This window comes from Mobula birostris, chromosome 30, assembly GCF_030028105.1.
Source record: "Mobula birostris isolate sMobBir1 chromosome 30, sMobBir1.hap1, whole genome shotgun sequence".
Taxonomy (NCBI): Eukaryota; Metazoa; Chordata; class Chondrichthyes; order Myliobatiformes; family Myliobatidae; genus Mobula; species Mobula birostris.
The window spans coordinates 35,017,251-35,043,712 of record NC_092399.1 but is presented as its reverse complement, the minus strand read 5'-3'; the positions used below and the strand labels follow the sequence as shown (position 1 = coordinate 35,043,712).

General features: G+C 42.3%; 1 protein-coding gene across 1 annotated transcript in view; it reads left to right on the top strand.

The window, feature by feature from the left end:
- LOC140190604 (stromal membrane-associated protein 2-like) overlaps nucleotides 1–26,080 on the top strand; it is a 62,567-nt gene extending 36,487 nt beyond the window's left edge. Inside the window, exons 5-10 of the mRNA XM_072247307.1 lie at nucleotides 3,064–3,144; nucleotides 5,486–5,567; nucleotides 5,660–5,787; nucleotides 6,584–6,734; nucleotides 19,982–20,289; nucleotides 21,236–26,080. Of these exons, the coding sequence (XP_072103408.1) occupies nucleotides 3,064–3,144; nucleotides 5,486–5,567; nucleotides 5,660–5,787; nucleotides 6,584–6,734; nucleotides 19,982–20,289; nucleotides 21,236–21,370 (885 nt within the window). The 3' untranslated portion in view covers nucleotides 21,371–26,080. The remainder of the gene's footprint in view (nucleotides 1–3,063; nucleotides 3,145–5,485; nucleotides 5,568–5,659; nucleotides 5,788–6,583; nucleotides 6,735–19,981; nucleotides 20,290–21,235) is intronic.
- The last annotated feature ends 382 nt before the right edge of the window (nucleotides 26,081–26,462 follow it).

Below are 26,462 nucleotides of genomic sequence, written 5' to 3'. Positions count from 1 at the left end.
TTGGTAGCAGGTGAGGTATCATGACTGGGTATAAAAGTAGTGTCCATCAAAGGCTCAGTCTTTGCAAGCAAGGATGGGTTGTGGCTCACCCCTTTGTGCCAAAATTCGTGAGAGAATTGTTAAGTCAGTTCAAAAGGAACATTTCTCAACGCAAGATTGCAGAGAATTTAGGTCTTTCAACATCTACGGTACATAATATTGTGAAAAGATTCAGAGAATTCAGTGCGTAAAGGGCAAGGTAGGAAACCACTGTTGAAAGCACGTGATCTTCGAGCCCTCAGGCGGCACTGCCTAAGAAACCGTCATGCTACTGTGACAATTATAGCCACCTGGGCTGGGCAGTACTTCGGAAAACCATTGTCACTCAACGCAGTCCATCGCTGCAACCGGAAATGCAACTTGAAACTGTATTACGCAAGGAGGAAGCCATACATCAACTCTATGCAGAAACGCTGGCGAGTTTTCTGGGCCCGAGCTCATGTGCGATGGACCGAAAGACTGTGGAACCATGTGCTGTGGTCAGTTGAGTCCACATTTCAGCTAATTTTCAGAAAAAACAGGCGTCGAGTTCTCCGTGCCAAAGATAAAAACGACCATCCAGATTGTTAGCAGCGAAAGTTGCAAAAGCCAGCATCTGTGATGGTATGGGGGTGCATCAGTGCCCACGGCATGGGTGAGTTGCATGTATGTGAAGGTACCATTGACTCTGAAAATGAATGGCGCATCATGAAGAGGAGAATCAGACAACAGAAACCACGGACCGTTGAGTAGCTGAAGTCTTATATCAAGCAAGAATGGACAAAATTTCCAATTACAAATCTACTACAATTAGTATCCTCAGTTCCAAAACGATTAAAAAGTGTTATTAAAAGGAAAGGTGATGTAACACAATAGTAAACATGCCTCTGTCCCAACTTCGGTTGAGTGTGTTGTAGCCATCAAATTCTAAATTTGTGTATGTTTACAAAATATAATTAAGTTGGTCAGTAAAACTATTGAAAATCTTTTCTTTGTACTTTTGTCAGTTAAATAAAGGTTCACGTGAATTAACATATAACAGATTTTTTGTTTTTATTGCATTTTGGAAAATATGCCAACTTTTCTGGAAATGGGGTTTGTAGTTTGGCATTTATAGAGAACGTGCAGTGTAGTCAGACAAAGTGAAGTGCAAGGGCCACAACAAGGTAGACTGGGAGATCAAAAGTTCGTCTTCATGTGTACTGTCTGTTCATCTGTTCAAGAGTGATAACAGTGGGATAGAGCTGTCCTTGAGTTTGGTGGTATGTGTTCTTAAGTTCTTGTATCAGAAAAGAGTGGAGAGGATGAACAAGGTGGGAATGGTCCTATAAATTATGTCAGCTGTTTCATGAGCCATCAGAAAGTGTATATGGAATCAATGGAGGGGAGGTTGCTTTGCTTGAAGGACTGGGTTATGTCCACAACTCTCTTTCATTTATTGTAGTCTTGGGCAGAGCAATTGCCATATCTAGATAGATGCTTTCTATATAAATTTGGAAGAGTCATTGGGACATGCCAGATTTCCTTAGCCTTTTTGATGAAGTAGAGGCACTGGTGGGCTTTCTTGGCCATAGTTTCCACATAGCTGGAGCAGAACAAGTTATTGGTGATACTTGCACCTTGAATCTTTATTCTTCCAGGAGCAACTGCAGCAGAAGTTCTGATCGTCACATTATTGTATTTGAATTGAGAGCCCATTATGTGTTTCTATAATACTCATACATGTTCATAGGACTGGGTCACACTCGTTGTTCTTGAGAATGAGTGAACAACTTCCTTTTCACTGGACTTCATATTCAGCTTCATTGGGCGCTATGGTAGGATAGTGGTTAGCATTGCATATTCAGCACTAGCGACCCAGGTTCAATTCTGCTGCTGCCTGTAAGGAGTTTGTACGTTCTCCCTGTGACTGAGCTCCCTCTGAGTGAGCTATTCTCCCACATTCGAAGACTTATGGATTAATAGTTTAATTGGTCACATGGGTGTAATTGGATGAGTGGCATGGGCTCATTAGGCTGGAAGAACCTGGTATGTTGTATTTCTAAATAATTATAAAATATTGATTTTTGGATTTGGCATAGAGGTAAGAGTTTAAACTGCTGTAACGTTTCATTTGTCATTCTTCAGGCTGTGATCAATGGATTATTTCATACCCTCTTTTCTGGTTCATGACCTACTTTACGAGATCTTTTCTTAATAGAAATTAATGATTCACGCTTCATGCTCTGTTTAACAATTTACAATGGCTTTAATTTTGAAAATATCTATAATAGTTAAAGTTCATGTTACTTAAAAAGGTGTGCTAGAAAGTAGCAGATTTTTTGAATTGTACTTGTATGGTGGGAGGAAGTGTTATGGGTGTTTAAAGGATGTGCTTAGTATATTGCGTTATGCTAGCAGAAAAAGTGTAGGGAATAGCTAATATATGGAACAGCAGGATTCAGTTGTAGTATCCAAAGGGGAGGTGGATAAATCATCATCATCATCAGGTGCCGTGCCGACTTTGAGCTTTAGCTGCCATGGCCCACACACTCCTGTTTCGGGTCAAGTGGATCAATTCATTGGTATTCATTTCCAGTTCTCTGGCTGCTGTCTCCATCATCATTTGTCTTTGTCTTCCTCTTGCTTTCTTCCCTTCAATCTTTCCCATAGTTACCGTGCATTCTAACTCCTCTTTCCTAATCACATGTCCAATGAAGTTACGTTGCCTTTTCATGATCTCATACATTATTTCTCTTTTTGTGTTTGCCCTGTTCGTGACATCCTCTTTAGATATTCGTTTCGTCCATGATATTCTTTGCATCTTTGAGGAGGTGGATAAATACCAAAAGAAAATAATGGGTTAGAGCAGTGGGCACAAGCAGTAGCTAAGTGGGCTGTCTTTGGTGCTGCGGATCTGTAATTTATTATTGTATGCCGAGAACAACTAAATCTTTGTAAATAACAGCTGCGGTTGAACAGTAGAAAGGCCTCTTGTCTCAAAGTTTTGTTTCTAATCTGTCGGCGGTCTTCTAGTCTTAAGTTTAACAGCTTTTCCTCTTCCAGAAAGAAAATAACAAATGGAAGAAAGAGACGGAGACAAAAGAAAGCAAACCTGTACCAGTTATTTTTGAAAAGGTTAAAGTGGTGAGTCTGTGAATTGACTGTTGCCATTAGTTAAATACTTGGAACATAAGTGCATGAGGCTGGTCAAAATAGAATTATTTTACCACTTGGTGGAAGAAAATGTCTTCACTGTCATAACCAAGGAATCTGGCACAGAGCTGTATTGGACTCCCTGAGATAGTTAAATTTGTGAAGGTATCATTTTTTCAATTTATTGGGTTTTCTTGAAGAAGTGACATGATGTGAATAAAGGTGAGCCAATGCACATGCTGTGCTTAGATTTATGGAGACCATTTTGTGGAAACTGACAACAAGTGGTTAAATGGTGTGGAGGAAATAATTGATGTGCGAACAAGGAACAGAATGGGTGCAGCTTGATCTTTATCATATTGGTAAGAAGTAGCAACTGTGTGTCTTCAGAGCTGGTGCTAGAGCCTCTATTTTTAACAAATTGCATAAATCATTTAAACTTAAATATGGTCCCAATGCCATATCTAAATTTGCGGACAACACCATTGTTGTTTGTCAAATCAAAGGTGGTCGCATACAGGAAGGAGATTGAAAATCTGGCTGAGTAGTATCACAACAACCTCTCACTTAATGTCAGCAAGACAGAGGAGCTGATTACTGACTGCAGGAGGAGGAAACTGTAGGTCTATGACCCAGTACTCATCTGGGGGGGGATCAGAGACGAAGAGGGTCAGCAACTTTAAATTCCTCGGTGTTATTATTTCAGCGGATCTGACTTGGGTTCAGCACGCAAGTGCCATTACATAGAAAACACAGCAGCGCCTCTACTTTCTTAGAAGTTTGCGAAGATTGGGAATGTTATCTAAAATATTACCGCGTTCTATAGATGCACAGTGGAGGGTATATTGACTGGTTGCATTACATCCAGGTATGGAAACACCAATACTCTTGAACAGAAAATCCTACAAAAAGTAGTGGTTACAGCACAGTCCATCAGTGATAAAGCCCTCCCCACCATTGAGCGTATCTACATGGAGCACTGTCGCAAGAAAGCAGCATCCATCATCAAGGGCTCCCCACCATCCAGGCCATGCTGTCTTCTTGCTGCTGCCATCAGGAGGAAGATAGGGGAGCCTCAGGACCCATATCACCAGCTTCAGGAACAGTTATTACCCCGCAGCCATCAGGCTCTTGAACCAGAGCAGATACCTTCATTCACCTTTACTGACCCTAACACTGATTTGTTACCACAGCCTATAGACTCACTTTCAAGGACTCCTCATCTCATGTTTTTGATATTTGTTGCATGTAGCTTGTTATTTATTTATTTATTTGTTTGTTATTTCTTTTTATATTTGTGCAGTTTGTTGTCTTTTTATTTTGCACTGGTGGTTTGTCTGTCTTATGTGCAGTCTTTTGTAGATTACACTGTGTCTCTTTGTACTTACTGTGAGTACCCACAAAAAAATGAAGCTCAGGGTTGTAGCTGGTGACATATACATTATGTACTTCAGTAATAAATATAAATTGAACTTTGATATGAACCAAGGGACCGAAGGTAATGGCTGCTAATTTTGCTGGTGAAACAACAATCGACAGGAATGAACTGATGGGGATGTAGCAGACACCATGGGTAAAATGGATCCAGTTGATTGGTCAGAGAGCATAGAGTTGGGGGTAATATTGGTATGAATAGTCATGGACCAATTAACAGAGTCAGAGTAAATGGGGAATTTTTGGATTGTGAATCAGTAACAAGGGATGTGTTTTAGAATCAGTACGAATCATTTGGATTAAGGAATTTACTGTAGCCAAATCTGTTGATGGTACAGAAACAAGTAGATCAGGTAGCGCACCAAGAAAGGGATACACTTATTAAAATAAAACACTTTATTATCACAACAAAACATTGTGATGCAAGTGGATCTTGAGCAAATAAATTTTGATGCCACTTTGTCTAATGTTGGTGAGACTGCATGTGGAGTCCTGCATAGAGTTTTTGTCTTGAGGAGGGATAGTTTTACAGTGGAGACAGCACATAGAAACTTCACTAGTTGATTCCTAGGATAAAGGGGTTGCCATGTGGAAAGGTTGAGCTCGTATTGGAATGTAGAAGATCAAGAGAAACAAGATCTGGTAATTAGATTGATAAGTATGTAAAGGTTACTGTAGACAGATGGGAATGCACAGTTAAGGTACAATCAGATTAGCCCTGATCTCGTGAAATTGCAGAGTAGATTCCAGGGGCTGAGGTGCCGTACTCTTTCCACTTCTGTCTGAGTGCTGCACTTGCTCCCCTAGCTGTGAACCTGCCACTAGGCTTCTGCTGTTTACCTGTTCACCCTGCTTACTTAGGGAATTTTAAACAGTTGTGACTTTTTCCTGTATTGAGGCACCAAAGAAAGATGAACAGCAGCAGTTGAGAACAAGTTCTTCAGCACCTCCAGGGCCTACGATTGACCTTCTCGGCTTGGGTAAGGTCGCAGTCTTCTCTCTGTTCCCTCCAGTTTTACAGCAGCCAATTCCATGTTCCTTCTATGCCCTTATCTGTAATATTCTTCCTCAGACGCTCCTGCAGCAGCTCCTACCACCAGTGGGACCACTAGTCTAACCACAACTATGGCTAATGACCTGGATCTATTTGGATCAATAATGTCCAATCCACTGCCTGAACCCAGCACATTCCAAAGCACGGTATGTATTAATACATCACAGGAAACGGGCCTGGACCCTGAATTTTCATGTATAAAATAATATCTAGTAACTGAACTGGAGAGTTATAATTCCTGATTAAGGTTAATATCCAGCACACACTAGTGGTTAATAAATAATCTATACAAATAGTCAGTATTTAATTTTATTTGCACAATGTTATTTTTTTCCACATTAGTTATTTGCTAGTTTTTGTTTATAAGGTTTTTCATAAATTCTATTGTTTTTTCTTTATTTTTCTGTAAATGCCTGCAAGAAAGTGAATCTCAAGATACAGTATGTGGTGACGTATGTGTACTTCGATAATAAATTTGCTTTGACTTAATTACCCAGCTGGTGTTAAACACATGAACAGAATGGAGGGGTAGGTAAATCATTGGATAAAAGTGAAGGAGATGCTTTATGCGCACAAATCCAGCTGAGCAGATTTCCCCCCATTTCCTAACACATTAAGAGAGATTGCCGTTTGCCTCTACAACTACTTTGTTATAATTATTCAGTGCTTATTTCACTGGAAGTCCTATATGTTTGGATAAAGAGGGAGCATGATATGTGAATGTGAAATTTGTAGAGATAACAGAATCCGGTATGTTATCAGTGTGTCTAGGGAATGGCTGTACCTTGTACTATTGCTTTTGTCATTTAGTGTATACCTTTATATATTGCTGTGATGGACACCGTACATCTTTTGTGTAAGTGGAGAATTCAGTCAATTGCATGCAGAAGAAAGCCTTAAATGCATGCTCGTGTTTCACCGTGTTGACGTTGTGTTTTGCAGTCTTTGGCCTCTGCTCCCCAGGAAGGAGCTGAAAACCTGAACCTCTTTGCTGACTCCTCCCTGAAGCAAGAGGATTCTGGGAAGAAGCAGCTCTCAAAGGACACCATTCTGTCACTTTATGGGTCGCAGCCCACCCATGTTCCAGCGCAAGGTATGTAACAGAACTGTAATTATCATCCCACCCAGAGACAGAGGAAGATGCACTGGCAGAGATGGTCCTGCCTAGCTCAATAGCAGAACCTTTACAGATCTTTCATTCCTAACTGACTGCTGAGGTGGAAATCAGCTGATCTGGAACTGGGGACCCAGAGATACTGATGAACAGAGTCATAGAAGCACTATGATTTGCGGCACAGCAGACTCCACTCTGACTTGCTTAGGCAGAAAACTCGCATGGCTTCTTTTAATTTATCAGCTCCTGACCACAGCCCTTGTAGGTTATTGACACCAAGTACTTAAAATGTGCTGAGGTTTTGCCTTCTGCCTTTCTTTAAGGCTGTACTTTTTGGATGAAGATACTGTTCCTCATCTCCCCTCTAACATTCCAACTAATACTTAAATCTGTGCCCCCAATCTTTGCAACCAGTACTTACATCTCTCCAAGCATCTTCTACATTTCCCCAACTCCATAATTTAAAGCTCCCCTAAATCTCCTTTATTGTAAGAAAACAACTGCAGATAAATAGATCTTTTTATATAGCCATAATTATCCAACATGACAAAACTCAGATAAGCCTGCACTGCATCCTGCAGTGTTCTACTGACTGGAAGTGTATACAAGTAAAGCAAGGGATCTAATTATACAGGTGCTTGTCTGTGCCTTGGCCAAGAAAGACGGGTGTTCCATTTGCCTCTGCGATCATATTTTTCTTTTATTTATCTTCAGAGATGTGCAGAAGGTCCTCTATACTGTTGAGCATCCTACCATTTTGAATTGAATTTTACTTGCTACTTTTCACTTCCCTGGACATGTTATGCTTTGTCAAATGCTTTACTAAAATGCTTTTATAAGAGAATAAGATATAGGAGCAGAAGTAGGCCATTTGGCCCATCAAGTCTGCTCTGCCATTCAATTATGGGCTGATCCAATTCTTCCAGTTATCTCCACTCCCCTGCCTTCTCCCCATACCCTTTGATGCCCTGGCTATCTCTGCCTTAAATGCACCCAATGACTTGGCCTCCACAGCCGCTCATGGCAGCGAATTCCACAGATTTACCACCCTCTGACTAAAGTAATTTCTCTGCATCTCTGTTTTAAATGGATGTCCTTCAATCCTGAAGTCGTGCCCTCTTGTCCTAGACTCCCCTACCATGGGAAATAATTTTGCCATATCTAATCAATTCAGGCCTTTTAACATATGGAATGTTTCAATGAGATCCCCCCTCATTCTTCTGAACTCCAGGGAATACAGCCCAAGAGCTGCCAGACGTTCCTCATATGGTAACCTTTTCATTTCTGGAATCATTCTCGTGAATCTTCTCTGAACCCTCTCCAATGTCATTATATCCTTTCTAAAATAAGGAGGCCAAAACTGCACACAATACTCTAAATGTGGTCTCAGGAATGCCTTATAGAGCCTCAACATCACACCCCTGCTCTTATATTCTATACCTCTAAAAATGAATGATAACATTGCATTCGCCTTCTTCACCACCAACTCAACCTGGAGGTTAACCTTTAGGGTATCCTGCACAAGGACTCCCAAGTCCCTTTGCACCTCTGCATTTTGAATTCTCTCCCCATCTAAGTAATAGTCTGCCTGTTTATTTCTTCCACCAAAGGGCATGACCATACGCTTTCCAACATTGTATTTCATTTGCCACTTCTTTGCCCATTCCCCTAAACTATTTAAGTCTCTCTGCAGGTTCTCTGTTTCCTCAGTACTACCCGCTCCTCCACCTATCTTTGTATGATCGGCAAATTTAGCGACAAATCCATTAATCCCGTAGTCCAAATCATTGACATACATCATAAAAAGCAGCGGTCCCAACACCGACCCTTGTGGAACTCCACTGGTAACCGGCAGCCAGCCAGAATAGGATCCCTTTATTCCCACTCTGTGTTTTCTGCTGATCAGCCAATGCTCCACCCATGCTAGTAACTCCCCTGTAGTTCCGTGGGTTCTTATCTTTCTAAGCAGCCTCATATGCGGCAGCTTGTCAAAGGACTTCTGAAAATCCAAGTACACCATATCCACTGCATCTCCTTTGTCTACCCTGCTTGTAATTTCCTCAAAAAATTGCAGTAGGTTAGTCAGGCGGGACTTTCCTTTCAGGAAACCATGCTGGCTTTGGCCTATCTTGTCATGTGCCTCCACGTATTCCATAATCTCATCCCTAACAATCGATTCTAACAACCTCCCAACCACTGATGTCAGGCTAACAGGTCTATAGTTTCCTTTCTGCTGCCTTCCACCCTTCTTAAACAGCGGAGTAACATTTGCAATTTTCCAGTCATCTGGTACAATGCCAGAACCTATTGATTCTTGAAAGATCATTGTTAATGCCTCTGCAATCTCTCCAGCTACTTCCTTCAGAACCCAAGTGTGCATTCCATCAGGTCCAGGAGATTTATCCACCCTCAGACCATTAAGCTTCCTGAGCACCTTCTCAGTCGTAATTTTCAATGCTTCACTTCCCTGACACTCTTGAATGTCTGGTATACTGCAGATGTCTTCCTCTGCCATCTCTGCATCTTTCATTACAATATCTCCAGCGTCATTTTCTATTGGTCCTATATCTACCCTCAAATCTCTTTTACCTTTTACATACTTAAAGCTTTTAGTATCTTCTTTTATTAGTTACCAGCTTCCTTTCATAATTCACCTTTTCCTTCCTAATGACCTCCTTAGTTCCTTCTGCAAGTTTTTAAAAGCTTTCCAATCCTCTATCATCCTTGATGCTTTCGCTTCCTTATATGCCCTCTCTTTTGCTTTTACTTTGGCTCTGACTTCACTCGTCAGCCACTGTAATGTCCTTCTTCCATTTGAAAATTTCTTCTTATTTAGAATATACCTGTCTTGCACTTCCCTCATTTTTCACAGAAACTCCAGCCATTGCTGCTGTGCTGTCCTTCCTGCTAGTGTCCCTTTCCAGTCAACTTTGGCCAGTCCCCCTCTCATGCCATTGTAATTTCCTTTATTCCACTGAAATACTGACACATTGGATTTTTTTTCCCTCTCAAATTTCAAAGTGAACTGGATCATATTGTGATCACTGCTCCCTAAGGGTTCCTTAACCTTAAGCTCCCTTATCACCTCCAGATCATTGCACAACACCCAATCTAGCACAGCCGATCCCCTAGCCAGCTCAACGACAAGCTGTTCTAAAAAGCCATCCCTTAGATACTCTACAAATTCTCTCTCTTGACGTTCAGTACTGGCTTGGTTTTCGCAATCCACTTTCATGTTAAAATCTCCAACGATTATCATGACATTGCCCTTCTGACACACCTTTTCTTTGTCTATGAAATGCATTATCTTTAGTATGTCTTCAAAGAACTCAGTCAATTTGGTCAGACATAAAAATCCATGATTAATCTGGGTCTTTCTAATTGCTGATTTATGACACCTTTCAGAAATTATTCCTGCAATTTATCTACCAATAATTTTAGGCCGGATGGTTTGTAACTATTCCTTTCTCACTTTGAAAATAATGACACCCTGTTAATTGTGTTACTGACTTCTGACATCATGCTGCAGCCAAACAGGATTAGGAAATGATCATCAGAGTATTTTCTATTTCAATCCTTTTTAATAATCTGGGAATATTTTATCTAGGCATGATGGTTAATCCACTTTTAATGATGTCAAACCCTTAACATTTCCTGCCTTTCTTTGTGTTACTCATAGTATTCCACACACTTCAGCTATATTGTCTGAATCAATTTGTGAATCCAAATGTAAAATATTCTTGTACAACTCTACCCATCCTCATAAATCATACTATATTTTCATTTTCTAGTAGACCTTGCTGTTTGTAATATGCTTTTGCATGTATCTATAAATCATCTTGGGACTTTCCTTCATTATATCCATCAGTGTTGTTCACTAAATCCTGTGTTTGCCTTCCAATCTTACTGCTTTCATCCTTAGACTTTTTTACATCTTTATCTCTATAGTCTTGACCACTTGCGGTCTGGCATGTTTCTTTTTTCCTGTTTTATCATCATTTTCTTCTTGCCAGCTGTCAGGGATTAGATCTTATTGCTTCTCTATCCTTCCCAGCTTACTTTTTTACCCCTCGGAAAGATGTGATCAGCACCCCTCAGTCATTTCATAAATTTGTTCTGAAACTATTTCAAGAGCTTATTTCCAGTCCACCTCTCTCAAACTATATTTAAATCTAGTAAAGCTCCTTTTGCTTCTTTTCCATCACTGTGCTAACTCTCACTGAATTATAGCTATTGAATTATTGAAAATGATTGTACAGCTGCCCTGTCGAGGCCATTCCCTACGACTAACTTTGGTGATGCACATTCTCTTGTGTGATTGTAGCACATGCATGGCAACAGAAATCTCCACACTTCTTATACCCTTTCTGTGCTAATTACTGTTAAAGCAGCTGGAGTCTATGATGAGCAGTCACTCCATTACTAAAGGGTTCCCATCTTTATCAGGCATCACTTGAAGTTAACCTCAGTAAAACTGGTAGCAGGGAATTTGTCTTCCAGCTCAAAAATTTAATTGCATCTCTGCTGTCATTGTGGAGTAGTTATCAACCTTGGTGACTTAAGAATTCTTGTAATTCCTCTCAGATTTATTCCTGGTGCTTGCTGGTTATTTCTGGGACAGTGTAAAACTGAGTGCTGAGAGAGATTGAAATAGATTGGCTTGACTACCATATCTTCATCAGGCAGGCTCACAATTCAATTTAATCTTGAAGAATAAGCTTACAATCTTGGTTGAGTAAGAGTCGAAGAAGGAAGGTGGGACCTCTATTTAGCATGTTAATAAACAATGGTGATTACATCTCATATTAGTTAGCAATGGATGTCAGAATTTTAGTGCCCTGGTTGAGCCTTCAATGAGCCCCACCTTACTGTGACAAGCTAGATGTGAGAAGTCAGCTGAATGTTTTGCCATTGACTCTAGGGTTATAGTCAGACTGAAATATATGATTTTTTTTTTTAAAAAACACCTGGTCTTAAAAGCAAACAGCTGTGAAGAAATCCCTCAATGAGCTGGTAGGAAGTAATAATTATTTTTAGTGGGCTAATATATAAATCTCGACAAGCAAATCTGCCCCTACTGCTGTGTTTGCCTCAACACCCCTTGATGGCTCTGGCAAAACTGAGCTATTAGCTTGCTTTTGAGTATTTACTTTACCAATAGATCTTGATGCACAGAGAAAGCGAGAGGTTTTATCATCACAGAAAATTAAGCCTGGCTGAAGTTAATATGAGAAAGATGTGGGGAAAAAAATTCCTTACCAGGCACACAACATTAATCATGGCTAGTGCCTTTAGTTCTTCTCCACGCTGGCAGTCCTCACTAGCTATTTGCTATAAAGTAGCAACTTTTTGAGCTTTCGTGTCATTTTAAATTTCTCCTTGTTTAAGCTTCTGCCCTTAAGCTGCCACTACTGTACTGTCAAAAATTCTTGCAAATTATAGGTATCTAAAATCATAGTCATACAAAGTTTATTCTGAAAGTACATGTACGTCACTATATACAACCCCGAGACTCATTTTCTTGCAGGCAATCACAGTAAATAAAAGAAACACTGTAGAATCAATGGAGGACCATACCCAATAGGACGGACAACAGCCAATGAGCGAAAAGAAACAACAAAAATACAAAAAAAAGAGAAAATAAAGGAAATAATAACTAACTAACTAACTAACTAATATCGAGAACATGAGATGAGGAATCCTTGAAAGAGAATCGATAGGTTATGGGAACAGTTCAATGCTGGGGTGAGTGAAGTTTTCCCCTCTGTTTCAAGAGACTAAGGGTAGGGGTATTAACCGTTCTGAACCTGGTTGTGCAGGTCTTCAGGCTCCTGTATCATATTCCTGATGTCAGCGAGAAGAGTGCCTGACCTGGACGGTGGGGGTCCTTGATGCTGCTTTCCTGCGACAGCACTCCATGTAGAACAAGCTCTTTGGCCCAACTGGTACATGCCAACCAGGAGGCCATATCCAAGCTTGTCCCATTTGCTAGTGTTTGGCCCATTACCTTGTATATCGTTCCAAAAAATATACCTGCCCAACTGTCCTAAAAGTTGTTATTGTACTATACCTGCCTCAACCACTTCCTCTAGCAGCTTATTCCATGTAGATACACACTTTAAGTAAAAAAAATAGTTGCTCCTCAAGTTCCTATTAAATCTTTCCCCTCCCACCTTAAACCTATGCCCTCTAGTTCTTGATTCTACAACCCTGGGAAAAATACTAGGGGCATTCACCTTATCTATGTAAATCATTTTAACTTGGTAAATTAACTACTTGTCTGTTATAATCAAGAGTCTTTTCTTTTACCCTGTTCTTTTTTATTCCACTAATGATACAGAATTTGGTAACTTGCCATGTGCGGGTGAATCCATCTACTAAAGCTGTCGAACGGGGGTCCCAACCTTCTTTATGCCATGGATCCTTACTGTTAATTGAGGAGTCCATGGACCCCAGACTGGGAACCCTTGCACTAGAAGATGGATTCTCCTGCACCTAATTCTTCCTGGCTTCATCTCTGTGTATGTTGACTCATAGTTGTAGCAGGCTTTTATTCTTAACCTTGAGCTATGAAACCAGTTACTGGCATCAAGGCACAGTCTTTACTGTCCCTCCACCCTACACTGTAATATGAGTTACAGCATACTGATGGCATGTCATTTAACTGAGAGCCTCACAGTAGACAGATCTTGTCTAAGCAAGGACATGGACCTGCTGCAATTTGCCTGTCGCCACAATAGGTCTACAGTGGATGTAATCTCACTGGCTCTCCACTCTGCCTTGAATCACCTGGACAATAGTAAACCCTACATTTATTGACTATAGCTCAGCATTCAACACAATCATTCTAATCAAAAAGCTCCAAAATCTGGGCCTCTGTACCTCCCTCTGCAACTGGATCATTGACTTCTTCACTGGGAGACCACAATCTGTGCAGATTGGGAATAACATCTCTTTGCTGACAGTTAACACTGGTGCACCTCAAGGATGTGTGCTTAGCCCACTCCTTTACCCTCTTTACACCCACAATGGTGTGGCTAGGCACAGCTCAAACAGCAGTTATAAATTTGCTGACGATACAACTATTGCTGGCAGAATTTCAGATAATGAGGCGTACAGGAGCGAGATAAATCAACTGGTTAAGTGGTGCCACAATAACAACCTTGTACTTGACGTCAGTAAGACCAAGGAATTGATTGTGGACTTCAGGAAGAGGAAGTCAAGGGAAACCACACCAGTCCTTATTAAGCGATGAGCAGTTTCAAGTTCCTGGGTGTCAACATCTCTGAAGATCAGTCCTGAGCTACACATAATCTTGCAATTACAAAGAAAACATGACAGCAGCTGTATTTCATTAGGAATTAGAGGAGACTTGGCATGTCATTAAAGACTCACAAAAATTTCTACAAGTGTACTATGGGTAATATTATCACAAACAACAGGAATTCTGCAGATGCTGGAAATTCAAGCAACACAAATCAAAGTTGTTGGTGAACGCAGCAGGCCTGGCAGCATCTCTAGGAAGAGGTACAGTCGAAGTTTCAGGCCGAGACCCTTCGTCAGGACTAACTGAAGGAAGAGTTAGTAAGAGATTTGAAAGTGGGAGGGGGAGGGGGAGATCCGAAATGATAGGGGAAGACAGGAGGGGGAGGGATGGAGCCAAGAGCTGGACAGGTGATTGGCAAAGGGGATATGAGAGGATCATGGGACAGGAGGCCCAGGGAGAAAGAAAGGGAGAGGGGGGAAGCCCAGAGGATGGGCAAGGGGTATAGTCAGAGGGACAGAGGGAGAAAAAGGAGAGTGTGAGAAAGAATGTGTGTGTATAAAAATAAATAGCAGATGGGGTACGAGGGGGAGGTGGGGCATTAGCGGAAGTCAGAGAAGTCAATGTTCGTGCCATCAGGTTGGAGGCTACCCAGACGGCATATAAGGTGTTGTTCCTCCAACCTGAGTGTGGCTTCATCTTTACAGTAGAGGAGGCCGTGGATAGACATGTCAGAATGGGAATGGGATGCGGAATTAACATGTGTGGCCACTGGGAGATCCTGCTTTCTCTGGCGGACAGAGCGTAGGTGTTCAGCAAAGTGGTCTCCCAGTCTGCGTCGGGTCTCGCCAATATATATAGAAGGCCACATCGGGAGCACCGGACACAGAATATCACCCCAGCCGACTCACAGGTGAAGTGTCGCCTCACCTGGAAGGACTGTCTGGGACCCTGAATGGTGGTAAGGGAGGAAGTGTAAGGGCATGTGTAGCACTTGTTCCGCTTACAAGGATAAGTGCCAGGAGGGAGATCAGTGGAGAGGGATGAGGGGGACGAATGGACGAGGGAGTCGCGTAGGGAGCGATCCCTGCGGAAAGCGGGGGGGTGGGAGGGAAAGATGTGCTTAGTGGTGGGATCCCGTTGGAGGTGGCGGAAGTTACGGAGAATAATATGTTGGACCCGGAGGCTGGTGGGGTGGTAGGTGAGGACCAGGGGAACCCTATTCCTAGTGGGGTGGCGGGAGGATGGAGTGAGAGCAGATGTGCGTGAAATGGGGAAGATGCGTTTCAGAGCAGAGTTGATGGTGGAGGAAGGGAAGCCCCTTTCTTTGAAAAAGGAGGACATCTCTCTTGTCCTGGAATGAAAAGCCTCATCCTGAGAGCAGATGCGGCGGAGACGGAGGAATTGCGAGAAGGAGATGGCATTTTTGCAAGAGACAGGGTGAGAAGAGGAATAGTCCAGGTGGCTGTGAGAGTCAGTAGGCTTATAGTAGACATCAGTGGATAAGCTGTCTCCAGAGATAGAGACAGAAAGATCTAGAAAGGGGAGGGAGGTGTCGGAAATGGACCAGGTAAACTTGAGGGCAGGGTGAAAGTTGGAGGCAAAGTTAATAAAGTCAACGAGCTCAGCATGCGTGCAGGAAGCAGCGCCAATGCAGTCGTCGATGTAGCGAGAGAAAAGTGGGGGACAGATACCAGAATAGGTACGGAACATAGATTGTTCCACAAAGCCAACAAAAAGGCAGGCGTAGCTAGGACCCATACGGGTGCCCATAGCTACACCTTGACTTTGGAGGAAGTGGGAGGAGCCAAAGGAGAAATTATTAAGAGTAAGGACTAATTCTGCTAGACAGAGCAGAGTGGTGGTAGAGGGGAACTGATTAGGTCTGGAATCCAAAAAGAAGCGGAGAGCTTTGAGACCTTCCTGATGGGGGATGGAAGTATATAGGGACTGGACATCCATGGTGAAAATAAAGCGGTGGGGGCCAGGGAACTTAAAGTCATCAAAAAGTTTAAGAGCGTGAGAAGTGTCACGAACATAGGTAGGAAGGGATTGAACAAGGGGGGATAAAACCGTGTCGAGGTATGCAGAAACGAGTTCAGTGGGGCAGGAGCAAGCTGAGACAATAGGTCTGCCAGGACAGGCAGGTTTGTGGATCTTGGGTAGGAGGTAGAAACAGGAAGTGCGAGGTGTGGGAACTATAAGGTTGGTAGCGGTGGATGGGAGATCCCCTGAGCGGATAAAGTCGGTGATGGTGTGGGAGACAATGGCCTGGTGCTCCTTAGTGGGGTCACGATCGAGGGGTAAATAAGAGGAGGTATCCGCGAGTTGTCGCTGTGCCTCGGCAAGGTAGAGGTCAGTACGCCAGACTACAACAGCACCACCCTTATCGGCGGGTTTAATAGTAAGATTAGGATTAGTGCGGAGGGAGTGGAGAGCAGAGCGTTCGGAAGGAGTGAGGTTGGAATGGGAACAAGATGCAGTGAAGTCGAGACGGTTGATGTCCCGTCGGCAGTTAGTGATAAAGAGATCCAGAGCAGGCAGAAGACCAGAGCAGGGTGTCCATGAAGAAGAGGAGGGTTGAAGATGGGAGAAGGGGTCATCGGTGGTGGTGGCAGAGTCCTTGCCGAAGAAGTAGGCTTCGAGATGGAGACGGCGAAAGAAGAGTTCCACATCATGGCGAACACGGAACTCTTGTGGGCTGAGGTGTGGGCGAAGGGGGACAAAGGTGAGGCCCTTACTGAGGACAGAGCGTTCTGCCTCCGACAGTTGAAGGTCGGAGGGGATGGTGAAGACCTGGCATGGATGAGAGCTGGGATCAGAGGGGGGAGGGGGGAGGCTGGGGGTGTCAGTGGAGAGGGGAGGGTTGGGATGAGAGGAAGATGGAGCCTCTGAGTAAATATTATAACTGGTTGCATCACCTTCTGGTATGGAGGGGACACTGCACAAGATCAGAAAAAAGCAGCAGAAAGTTGTAAATTTGGCTAACTTCATCATGGGCACTAACTAGCCTCTAGTATCAAGAACACCTTCAAAAGGCAATGCCTTGGAAAGGTGGCATTCATTGTTGAGGGCTCCCATCACCCAGGACATGCCCCCTAGTTACTGCTACCATCAAGGAGGAACGTGAAGGCACACATTCAACATTTTAGGAACAGCTTCTTCCCCTCCGCCATCAGATTTCTGAAGGGACAATGAACCCATGAACACTATCTCAGTATTTTTTTCTTCCCTCCCTTTTTGCACTACTTAAATTAATTTAATCCATATATGTATATTTTTATTCTAATTTATCATTTCTATCATTCTGTATTACAATGTACAACAGATTTCACAACGTATGCCAGTAATATTAAACCTTGATTCTGATTCAGTGCAATGAGCTCTTTAGGCCTCTGCGGGGAGCCAGAGAGTGTGGGGCTCTGCGGATTTCAGAGCACCTGAATTGGTGTTTAATGGAAGTCGTTAATTATTTAGAGTTCCTTGTGTTTTTTTCTCCAGTGATTCACTGTAATGCGGTCTCCTGGTGCCTTCTGTTTGAACTTGTTCAGTTTATTTTGACAGGCTCAGGGATATCATGTTACTTAAGCAGACACCTGATTAGCGAAAATTGTGAGGTCCTAGTTTTGACAATGTTACGTCTCGCAGAGTTGCTTGCCTGAGCCACCCATGTTCTGTTGGAATTTTTGTGAATAAACTCCGGTCGCCATCTCTACATTGGAGTCTGTCTTTCCTCTGCACGTGGGTCCAATATAGCCAGCGTGCATCATGACATTCTGATTGTTACTGCAAACAGTTCCTGTACTTATTGATGCACTGTTTCACCTGAGGAATTTGTTTCCCATTGGTCATTTTTGAAGTTTTGTTTTATTTGTTGTCAGGACCTTGTTTTGGCTTCCCTTTGGTTCCCAGAGAAGGTTTCACCACAGGAGGCAACTATCTGACACACTGAGAAGCAAAAAGGCTAGATGCTGGAATTCTAAAATTAAAAACAAAAAATTCCAGAAATGATCAGCAGGTCACATCTGAGGGATGAGAAGCAGGATGATTGTTTCAGATCTGATGAAAGTTCTTCAACCTGAAGCATTAACTCTGTTTCTCTCCCCATGGATGCAGCCTGACCTCCTGAGTATTTCAAGCATTTCCTACTTTTATTAATTGTCTCATACAATCAAAGTGACAGTAAAATATTGCAACTGAACGTGGAGAGGATGTTTTCTATAGTAGGAGAGCCCAGGGCCAAAGAGTTCAGACTCAGAATAGAGGATGTTGACTTAGAACAGAGATGAGGAGGAATCTGTTTCACTAAAGGATGGTGAATCTGTGGAGGCCAAGTCATTGGCTATATTTAAAGCAGAAGTTGATAGGCTCCTGATTAGTAAGGGCATCAAAGGTTACAGAGAGAGGACAGAAGAATAGAGTTGAAGAGGGATAATAAATCAGCTATGATGGAATTCTGGAGCAGATTTGATGGGTCAAATGGCCTAAATATGCTCCTATGTTTTACGGTCGTAGACAGAAAAACAAGTTTTCTACCCTATAGGATATAGAAAAATATGAGTTATATAACAATCCCCATAACTTCTTTCTGACACTTTAACTTCCAGATTTTTAAATCTATATTCAGATCTCAAACTCGAATCTGAATTAGCTTTTTCAGAAATTAATCCAGGCTGCCTGAGTGTTGTTTCTGCAGCTCAAAGAATCTTTCATACATTGAATCTTAAAGGGATTGTAAGTTTGTGCAAACGATACATTTTTCATCATCTTTCTCACTGGCGAAAATTTTGCTCTTAACAGCACTTATTTCTGACTGTGTTTCTCAGTTAAAGTTCAAATTCAAGTTTAATTATTCAACCATGCATAAGTACAGCTGAACAAACCAGTGTTCTTCCGGGGCCAAGTGCAAAACATCCATAGCACAACACAGCACAGGGCACACTCACAGCACATTCAGTTCCAAGTAGTTCGCAGATGAAAGAATCATGCAATCCAGCTTGTCATTCCACCATTTGAACACCGGAGGGCAGCACCGATGGGAGAGGCCAGTCCTCAACCGAGTATGGAAGCTGTGCTACGCTATCTCTGGCGTCTCCTCTTCTGGACTGCAACGTAGGCAAGCCCACAACTTGAGGCCCAGTCCTCACTACAGCCGAGGCTATGCAGCTCCCCCACCATCTGTCGCACTAACAAAGAAAGGAAACAGGCTTGCGGTAGTTTACATTATCAATGTCCAACAGGGTCTTGTGATTGCAAGTGAAATGTCCAAGACAATCACTGGCTGTTACAATGCACACCACCTTCTTGCACCAAGTCCGATGTTTGTCGACACCAAATCCATCCCGTCCACCAACAAGCAACTCACTGATGGGATAGACCTGCAGTACCTGAAGTTCTTAAAGTCCAGCATTTTCTTGTGATTGTAAAAAAAGATGTTTAAAAAAGATGAAACACCTTGGATTGGCCTCCGAGGGGCCGCTGCACCTGAGTGCGCTGCTACCTCGCCAGAATCATCTCTCTTGAGTCCAAGTCTGAAATGACCGCCGTTCCCACATGAAGGTCAACTCTGTTCTGGGTTTGGCTCTTCTGCTGCAGCATGCTATGGTAATGCTGGCAGCTTTTGAACAAGATCCAGACAGGGAGTGATCAGGTTGTTCAGTTCCTGAGGTGTAAAGAGTTAAGTGTTTCGGCCAGGATCCTGGCTCTGTGTCAGTGCAGTCTGACCGGAGACACTGAACTACGAGGTCTGGCAACTGTTCCTCTCAATTGCTAATTGCTTTTGCTGTTAATAAGCAACGAAAGCAATTAATATAAAGAATTATCATCTTTACTGTTGCATGTTTCTCCTTGCAGTGTGCTGCTACTAATTTCACAATATATGTCAGTGATAATAAAGCTGATTTTCATGCTGACTTCACACTGTTTAAAACGGGAACTGAGCGACTGCTGTTGTGTTTTCCAGGTGCGATGTTTATGCCCTCTGCACAAACACCCTATGGTCCCTGTCTGGCACCTGGCTTCGCGAATTTTTCCCCGGTGGGCAGTGGAGCCCTGCCGGCCGGTGCTGTGATGGGTAATGTGGGGCAGTCATTGGGCATGGTGGCTCCAGTAGCATTGCCACCAGGATTCGTAGGTAGCATGCAGGCCGGGTTGATGGGTATGCCCAGTGGGATGATGGCGCAGCCGGGTGCCCACGTGGCTGGGATGGCCATGCCTCAGCCGGTGTACGGAGTCCAACAGGCACAGCAGCTGCAGTGGAACATTGCACAGGTAAGGTTCTTCCTGCCTCAGAAGGGAATAATGACATCAACAGTTTGGTTGATGCCCTGCATTTGAGCCATTTTAGTCAGACATGGGAGACGTAGTCCCATCAGGTTTGATGTAGAGCTCTACCTGAAGTGTACTCCCTTTAACGGTATGGTAACCTGGCAGTCCACTGTGATATATCCTCCAACATTCTCGTAATCTGATCAGAGCTACTGTTCTTGGTCAGTGTTGAGCTCCGTCTGGGTGGAATATTCACTCTGTGCTGAATTTACTATATAGCCCTCAAGTAAATTCACCATGAGGAATCTGGCATCTAGTTCCTTAACTGGTCAATTGGTTGATACACCTACAAGCTGACAGTTCACTAACATACAGAAACAGCCTGTTGAGCCCATCTAGTCCATGACGAACTATTATTATGCCTAGTCCCATTGACCTGCACATGGACCATAGCTCCCCTGCCATCCGTGTTCTTATCCAAATTTCTCTTAAGTGTTGAAATCGAACCTCCATCCCTTCATAATTTTGTATACCCGTCAAGTCTCCCCTCATACTTCAATGCTCCAAGGAATGCTCTTACTCCACATTCTTTCAATCTGATTGAATGCTTTCCTGTAGGTGGCCAGATCTGCACATAATACTCCAAATTAGGCCTCACCAATGTCTTGTACAACTTGAGCATAATATCCTCCTGTTCTCAATACTGATTTATGAAGGCCAATGTGCCAAAAGCTCTCTTTACAACCCTATCTACCTGTGACACCACTTTCAAGGAATTGTGGATCTGTATTCCCAACATTCAGAAGACATCAGAAAATCTATAATTACTAATTGGTTGCAATTCTAAGTCTGTCTCCCTCTTCACTGATTTGGGAAAAGGGTGTATTTCATAAAATTTAAGGTGCGAGGAGATATTTTTCTGTGTTCAGCTGACCTTCTTTATTTTCAGATGACTCAGCATATGGCCGGGGTGAATTTCTACGGGGCCAATGGTATGGTGAATTACGGACAGTCGCCAGTTTCCATGGGAGCAGGAACTGCTCCAGCAGCAGGTCAGTCCCTTGGCACCCAGATATGGAAATAGGAAGAGAGAAACGACAATCTCTCCATGCTTTGAAACTACGCAGAAGACATTTTGGCTCCTTCTCTTCTCCAGCCAGTTTGCTCCGTGCGATTTCAAATCCATTTTGCCGAACAGCCTTACATGGACTTGGCAAGAATTTCACTATCAAAACAGCAGTCATCATTACCAAAGTCAATTTTCAAACTGTATTTTTCTCCCAAAGAATGTTTTGGGAATCTAATTCCCTCCTAGGCAGAGTGTAAGAAGGATGTGTGATCCTGAAGTCTGACATTAGAAGTGTTGTTGGCACAGCTTTCTCCACTCATTCCCAAATTCTGCTCGTCATTCAGGTGGGAGACCCACCTGAGTAGCCACACGATGCCTTGTTCATGATACTGGGCTAAAATTATGAAGTTTGGACTTTGGACAGATCAGATTTGGAGGGGAAAGGAAATGATGGTTGAGTTTATTAACCAGTCATTGAGCCTCATGTCACAGTTGGACAGAATGTGAACTATAGCACAAATGTGCCTCTATATAATGACCTTTATTGATGCCTATTCAAAAACCGCTGGTTATAGCTTTATCATTAGGCTAATAGTTTTGATATTGAATAGATATTTGTTTACTGTGGTTAAGGTAGCCCTTCTGGAGCTTGCTTAAAAAAATGCTGTTCATGAGCTGATTAGTGCCAGTACTATACTTAAACCTTGGCAGCTGGTGTGAAATTTAATTGAAGACTAAATCGGTAGAGATACAAGTGGGATGGACTAGTGCTTTCTAGCACACTGCATAGCCAGGTAGGCTGAAACCTGCCCCTTGGGATGGGATGCCTCACCTCTTACCAGTGCCCTTGGAGCAAGTTCAGTTAATGTCACTTCAACACAAAAAAAAATAATTATTTTTTACAAAAGTTTCAAGCAGGGTAGCTTTAAAATAGGGCAAAGCGCACTTGAGTGATGTATGTACCACAAGAATTAAAGAAGAAAAACAGGGTAGCTTTTAACATAATCGACTAAACCAAATTGTAATTGAACTGTAATTGTATCTAAACTGTAATTGAACCAAAAGGTGGAGTCATTAATATGATTAGACTCTTTAGCTCCTGGTTGAGGGAGGGCATTCAGACTGCAGCCTTGACTCTATACTGTCTCATAGCATGGCTGAGGACAAAATCTTCTCCATGCTCGTTGTGAAATATGGTTGCTCCTCATCCATTCAGTAAACTCCCATCTCTGTGTTAGATGTAGGATCTGCTTGTGTTGCTTTTCCCAACAGTCAGTAAATTTTATTGATTTATCTTCTGGATTACCCGTGAGCAAAAGCACCACAGTTTAATACAAGGGTGAGTGGGGCTTTCCAACAATCTGCGCAACAATTAGGAGCAACATTACAGAATAGTTAGAATGCTGTGTGGGGAATAAAGTGCTACACAACTGGTAAAGATGTCCAGTCACCAGTGGAGATTGCCCTTTTATTTCTACCTCAGACAAGAACGCATTCCAGGGTATTAAGCACCTTTTCTTTAGGCTGTGGAGGGAACTCTTTGCACTTACCAGCTATGTTGCTGCTTTAACTTGCTTTTCAAGCAGATTGGGACTGGGTTAGGGGGTATGGGATGTTGAAAGAAAAAGGCTAAGATCCATTCCATGATTACACATGAGATTCTTCACACACTGAGACCTGGTTTGATATGGCGAATAGTCACATCTGCACTTTTAGAGTATTTTGGGGGGATTTTTTTTTAACTGAAGTAGGGAATTCTAAACAGACATTTAAAAAATGTATTGAAACTGAAAAATGTCAGACAGGTGTGTTTGAGGCCATTAATAGGTCAGTTAAGTGGATGAGTCTGCAGTATATTAGAAACAGGTACCCATCCAGTGAACTTGTAAAGGCCTGGCACAATAGGATTATTCGCAGAGTACCTGGCCACTTGATCCCTCAAAATACTGGGTGATTGATCTTTTAAGAGCTGATTACATGGAGCTGCAGGCCTGTTATAGATGTGAGACTTTCACAAAATCTGGCAGGATTTTGGAGACTGTTTCCCCTTCCCAATCTGAATTGATACTTGCAAGCATTCTGATTTTATGCGTTTGCATTAAGGGGAAACAGTAAGAACATGTAAATACAGGGTTAACACTGTACGTTTAAATATTTTTGGGGATTTGCTTTTTAATTTTATTCCTTTCATTTCTTTTTAAATAACCTTTCCATCAGTATGTACTGAACTCAATATGTTAAAGAAATGTTGACAATAGTTACAGTCTTGTGTTTAACTTGTTATCCAGAGGAATGAGATAAGCAGCTGTAATTGCTAATTGTGTGTTTTTCCCAGTTGTTGTTTTGCCAAGTTCTAAATAAGTCCTGAACAAATTGTTTGGGATGAAGAATAAAATGCATTTTGATGTGAAATAAGCTGCTTGGGGAGGAATACAAAAAGTTTTAAGGCATTTGCCTGTCTTTAACAGAATTAGGAGTGCTTCTTCATTTCCAAGCGTCAGTGCAGTTAGCATTAGTCTGGTTATGTGACACTGAACAATGCGAGCTTGCATCTAAGGATGGGATGTAGCTGCAGGTCAGCTGGTTGGTTCAGTGATACTGTATTATTGCTTACTCTTAAAGCCTGTGGAGAGTCATTCTTGTGCTATGTGTAAGGCTAATGTTCCACCACCGGACTTGGTGAGTTGGTTCTTTATGTCTAATTAAGCAACTTGCCTCACAAAGAGAGGCAGTAGAGTGGCTAGAGCTTAGAACTAGTTTCTGAAGCCAGGATATGGAAAGTGTGAAGCTGCAGGTGACAGCTATGTTCTGCCTTTGTGAGCCGTTTTTAAGTGGATAATCTTGAGGTGGTGATGGTGGTGAGATGGTGGGGAGGAGGGGGTTGGCCATAGAGAATGGTCCAAGCTGGTCAAGTGGGTGCAGTGGTCTTCAAGCAGGAGGAGGGAGCCCTGGATGGTAGTTCACTGCTGTGTATTCACCCTGTTGTAAAGTTCTGTGAGTTGTGCATTAAGGGGTATTTCAGGTTTAAATTGGTGTGAGTATATTAAGGAGCATCAGGGTTGCAAAATAAATTTCCCTCCCCCAGTTTTTCCACGAATGACATGGGCTCTGAGAGAGTGGCTGTTACATGTTTGGGTCTGTAATGCTAACTTTGCTGGGTGTTACATTCACCGCTGTCACCACTTACAACTGCATTCATTGTTTACATGTAGTCACATGCAACTGTACTTTAGCATAATGAACTGTGCGGTAGCACTGGTCTCCCAGCTGGTGTGGTAGTTTTATATTTGTGCCCACCTCTTCCATTGCCCCTGCTCCACCCTCTCTCAGTTCAAACGTTGGCCTTTGCCAGCAATGCGTCAGTGGGTGAAAGAATCTGCAAGTCAGGTTGCTATATTTGCCCTCCATGTTTAAAACAAAGGCACCCTTCCAACTGTAGTGAGATTTCAAATCCTACTATGGATAACTTGGATTGCAAGACATGGTGGTGTTGCTGAACTCACTAATTTTCTGTAGGGATTTTGTGGTTCATGGAAAGTGCTCTTCTATCTCCAACCCACCTTTTGCAACCTGGATTGAAGCAACATTGGTAATGAACCTTTTCTACACCACCACAGTTAACTAAATGGCAGCTCGCATCTTAACTGTTAATGAGCAAGGGGATTGAGCTGGGTGCTGATGGAGTTCATGAGGAATGTGAGAAAGCATAATGTATTTGCAGAAATGAATGTATTAATATAAAGCTAATTTGTGCTATTTTTGAGGCTGCTGTGTTTATAAGAATAAATTTTTATCTATAAACTGTGATTTAAAAGAAAGAACTAACCTTGTTATCTCTTTTGGACCATTGAAGTGTGGCCATAGTTCAGTGCAGAACCAGGACGTGGTTTCAAATGGGAGGAGTATTGTAGGCTGGAACAAGGGTTTAAGGTGGAGATATTGCTCAGGGGGTAGAGGACCATTTTATATTAACTTTATATACAGTGGTTTGTACCTTAACCTTATTTGGGTAACTGGTTGGTGATAGTAAGAAATGTTGCCCTTTGGCAAACCATTCACTAGTGTATTTTACTGGATTTGAAAAGTTAGCCTTCTGCTAAATTGGAAATAAATTTTCATTTTTGAATACATAAAGCTATTTTTCCAAAACTCCTTCCTATTTCTGGTTGCTGTTCTGTTCAGTAGGTTGGACTGACCGTAATCTGTTCACTCAGACAGCTCACTGACTTGAGTCTGAGGTTAGGTTGGCAAGGACTGTGGTCAAACTAGTGGCCATCAATCTGTGAACGACTGTGGCACTCTCATCTCCAGCCCCACTACCACTCAGGGCTACTCGATCCCATTGTTACACCGTGTTTCACTTGCAATTGTTTATGAGCCACACTTGTGCTGTGATTCAGTTCTGTTTGTGTAATAGCACTTAACCTTTTTGCAACATTTGTATAAGGAACTGTCTGGGACCAGCTTAACATTCAGAATCAGTCAAAATGATCCCTTGTGCTCTCCCTCCTACCTTTACCCTCACAAGAACTGAAAGCTCGCTCTACTATTGCACAACCCCTGTCACTATTCTAAGCATGCCAGCAATGGAGTAACTTTTCTGTGAATGTATTTGCATATCCCAGATTTCTGCTTCCAGCTGTCCTGTATTATATATATAAATATTCTAACTAATATAAAGATTGTGGTGGAAACATGGAAAATAAAGATTTTATTAAAGATTTACTTTGATATTGAATAGAATTGTGTTCTAATTTGAAATCTCACCACTCATTCCTGTGCCAGTTAGTTACGGGGAAAGTTGCTTCTTCAACATCTCGTCTACTGAAGTTGTGCAGAGAAGACCCAGCAAGCGTTGAGAATGACGATCATATAGAAAACCACAAATGTACTTGGAGAATGAGCAGGCAGTTACTGCCGGTATTTTTATTAGTTGAGGTTTACAAGTCCATGCAAGTACAAGCTGTGTCTGTGTCGTTAACAGGATTCTTATTAAAATCGCTAAGTGTTTTTTTTTTACAAAATTACCGTGTGCATTCTTCTCATCCGCAGATTCCTGCTGCTTATAAACATGAACAGATACAATAGTACACAGGTACTGTGGAGC